Source organism: Citrus sinensis, chromosome 6 (genome assembly GCF_022201045.2).
Source record: "Citrus sinensis cultivar Valencia sweet orange chromosome 6, DVS_A1.0, whole genome shotgun sequence".
Taxonomy (NCBI): Eukaryota; Viridiplantae; Streptophyta; class Magnoliopsida; order Sapindales; family Rutaceae; genus Citrus; species Citrus sinensis.
The window spans coordinates 14,561,372-14,564,606 of NC_068561.1; the positions used below are offsets into that span (position 1 = coordinate 14,561,372).

The window sequence follows — 3,235 nt, forward strand, 5'->3', positions numbered from 1 at the left end:
ACCAAAAAAATCGATTAGTTGTGAACGTGAATATATTATTGCAAGCTTACAACAAAATGTTTGGAAAGAAAAAGAAAAGAAAATTTTTTTGATAACTTCACTCCAAAGGAAATAGGCAAGACAAATTGTGCCACAAAGCTGAAATAAGTTACAATTGATGGGAAAAAATTAATCTCTGCAAAGAAACTTGAATCCATGCATGCAAACGTACGAGCGAGTGGCCGGAACTAAATCAACACTTGGGGAGATCCGCCGGCGGCGGAGGCAGCTTCTGATTCGGAAGATTTCCATCTAACACAATCCAAGCCATTTTCAAACCCCAACTTATATGCACCTCAAAATGGCAGTGCATGAACCACACCCCTGTAAAAATAAAAAATTATACAAATAAGTTAACAATATTTTTAAAATATCATGAGCAAACGAAATTCTGATAAAATTTTAACATGATGCTGAAAGAGATAAGATAAAATCGATGCTAGTTTAATTACTCACTTAACTGAACCAGTTAGCTCTTTCTCTTTAGCATTTTTCTTAAAATAAATGTATATGTGAAAAGATTTTATTAGATTTGTTGTTCTTAATCACCTGGATTGTCGGCTCGGAAACGAATGGCAACCCAGCCGCCAGATGGCACGCCAACGGTGTTTCTCTCGACAGGGTCAATAAGATTGAAGTTTTTACGGTCTTTTCTGGGGTCATAGTTTCCGAAACCTTGTCCGACAACAAAGAAATTAAAGCCATGCAAATGAAGCGGGTGACTCTCAGCACCAAGAATGCTGGTGTCCTGCATCACCAGCTCCACAGTCGTATTGAACGGAAGAACGACCGCTTTTGTTCCATTCATCACGCTTGTATTATTAGGCGGCGTGCCCGTGTAGTTGAATTTTATCAATGGAGTGCTCGGAAAATCCGTAGTGTAAACGCCATTTTGTCCGAAGAAGTGTGCTTGGAGGAGGGCAGTGGATGGTAGAATGAAGGAGAAGTTGTTCACAGAAGCTGCAAATTTAGTTGAATTATTCGGTCCTTGGCAGGTTTGGTTTTTCGGACAAGGGTTTGTTCCAAGGCCAACTGTGAAGAAGAATCGCTTATCAACAGTCTGCGGAACGTTAGCTGGGAATTGAGCATTTGCCAGGCTGCGAAGCCTGGTTGTGTAATTGAAAGCAAAAGCAGTGTCGTTAAGAGCAGGTAATGTCGGTTTCATAAGTGGTAATTTTTTAATTGAGACTGTACTCGAACGGGGATGTTTTGTGGGTGCTTCATATTCGAGGATGCCAGCGACAGTGGAGTTGTCGAATGTGCCCTGTCCAGTTGCATATGGCCTAGCTGACATTAAGAAAGTGGCATTTGGGTAAGAGGGTTTTGTTTTTAGAAGAATGTTTGTGGTCTGTCCTGGGGTTATCAGAAGTATATCAGTTTGAAAAGGCTTCATGTAAATGGCGTCCACGTCGACAACTGTTACAGTGTGATTTGCAATACTGAAGAATAGTTCATCATTGAGTGCTGCGTTGATCAGACGCAGAAGGTAAGTTTTTCCGGGCTTCACCTTTAGCTTGAATGTATCTGCATGCAACCAAATGATCGTGTTATACGTGTAGGTTCATATTTATATGATTATTCTCGGGTGTGAAAACCTGTACTTTAGAAAGTGTGAATTTGTTAATTTTACAATGCTGAAGAATTCTTTTATAAAGTTGTAAAATGCCAAATCTGCAATTGCAGACATCTATGCCTGAGAATGACTCCATATATATACAATGACTCCATAAACATAATGTCAAAGAGTAATAAGTAAGCTGCTTAAATAAAACAAGCGATACCTTTGGCTGAGCAATTATACAAAGGCCCTGGGAGACCATTGATGGTATAAGCATCAGAAACATTCGGCCCTGCACCTGTTTGTAGGGACTGGTTGATGATTGCTTCGGTATCTGCATTAAACCACTCTCCTGCGATTTATTTAAGCATATGTTAGTAACTTTGACTTCTGAATTTATCAATTAATTTGTATTAATAATGAGCAGGTACCAAAGATGATAGGAACTTCTTTGTATGGTTTGGGAAACGGATAAGGCACTCCTCGCTTTGGGAAAATGACAAGGGGGCCATACACAGTCGCTCGTAACCAAGATATATGAGCATGCCAAAAGAGGGTCCCTCTTTGTCCCGAAATTGTGAAATTGTATACATAACTCTGGCCTGTCTGTATAGGGCATTGAGTTATGTATGCAGGCCCATCAGCCCATCCACTCAGTAGCTGTCGAATCCCATGCCTAGATCCCCCCAAAACAAAAGAGAGTCAAATAAGCAATTAATTTCTTGTGGGAATTTGATTTAGAAAACTTCTTGTTGTTAATTACAAAAAACATACCAATGGATTGAGATGTTGTTTGGGACATGATTAACCACTTTGATAATAAGACGATCACCCTCTCTGGCAACAATGCGGGGCCCTGGAAACTGTCCATTTACTGTGATTATGCTTTTGGTGTGGCACAGTCGTGTCACATTTTGCATCTTAATCTACAAAAATGAAGACAAAAATTAATGAATGCATGCATCAAGAATTGCCTTGAATAAAAAATGAATTAATCCCAACATTTCAAGCAAATTAATTGATTGTGCTACGTGACGCGTACATCAAACTTGTAGTGCCTGGTAATGCTGGCTACAGCAAGGCCAGCAGGAAAGAGAAACCAAACACACAAAATTGCTAGCGATGACGGAAGAAGAGAAGCACCCATTTTCAGTAATTAAGCTGAAGATAAGTTTATTTGTTTTGCAGTTTAGAGCTTACTAGAATGTGTGTCTATATATATATGGGGTTGAATGAAAGGTGTTTGGTCGATTAGGTGACAAAGATGGTCGAAATTTTGTGGACGTTGCAAAGCTTCTGGCAATTTTTTGACAAGACAAGTTCCGGTTTGAACAACTCTAGAGTGTTGTCAAAGACAATCTATTCGTGTGTGACCATTATTTGTCTTCGTGACAATTGTTTTCTTAATCATGATGATAAATATGTTTGGTTTTCAAGCCAATTAGCTTTGATCTTGAACTGATTACTACTAATTTATGAAAGTGGGGTTACCCTTTTGGGATTTTTTCTCACGTAATTATACAGTAATTAATTACTACTTTTTCCTCAAATAGGTAATGCAGTGCCCACACGGATTTTTCGGAATACTTGATGAATTATTTTTACGTAGGCTAATATACGCTGGCCAGCTTATGCAAT

General features: G+C 39.0%; 1 protein-coding gene across 1 annotated transcript; it reads right to left on the bottom strand.

The window, feature by feature from the left end:
• Positions 1–2,795, bottom strand: LOC102610793 (laccase-17-like). Its single transcript, XM_006480810.4, has 6 exons — positions 2,640–2,795; positions 2,372–2,523; positions 2,029–2,273; positions 1,821–1,949; positions 589–1,563; positions 1–363 (listed from the first exon to the last, which is right to left on the bottom strand). The coding sequence occupies exons 1-6, from the start codon at positions 2,742–2,744 to the stop codon at positions 233–235; spliced, it is 1,737 nt and encodes a 578-aa protein (XP_006480873.1). The 5' UTR covers positions 2,745–2,795; the 3' UTR covers positions 1–232.
• Positions 2,796–3,235: the final 440 nt, after the last annotated feature.

Bases quoted from the DNA above. Each gene is read 5' to 3' on its own strand.
- LOC102610793 (XM_006480810.4), bottom strand. From the start codon at position 2,744: ATGGGTGCTTCTCTTCTTCCGTCATCGCTAGCAATTTTGTGTGTTTGG. The intron at 1,564-1,820 runs GTATCGCTTGTT...GGTTGCATGCAG, and splicing joins GTATAATTGCTCAGCCAAAG to ATACATTCAAGCTAAAGGTG. The intron at 364-588 runs GTGATTAAGAAC...TTATTTTTACAG, and splicing joins TTTCCGAGCCGACAATCCAG to GGGTGTGGTTCATGCACTGC.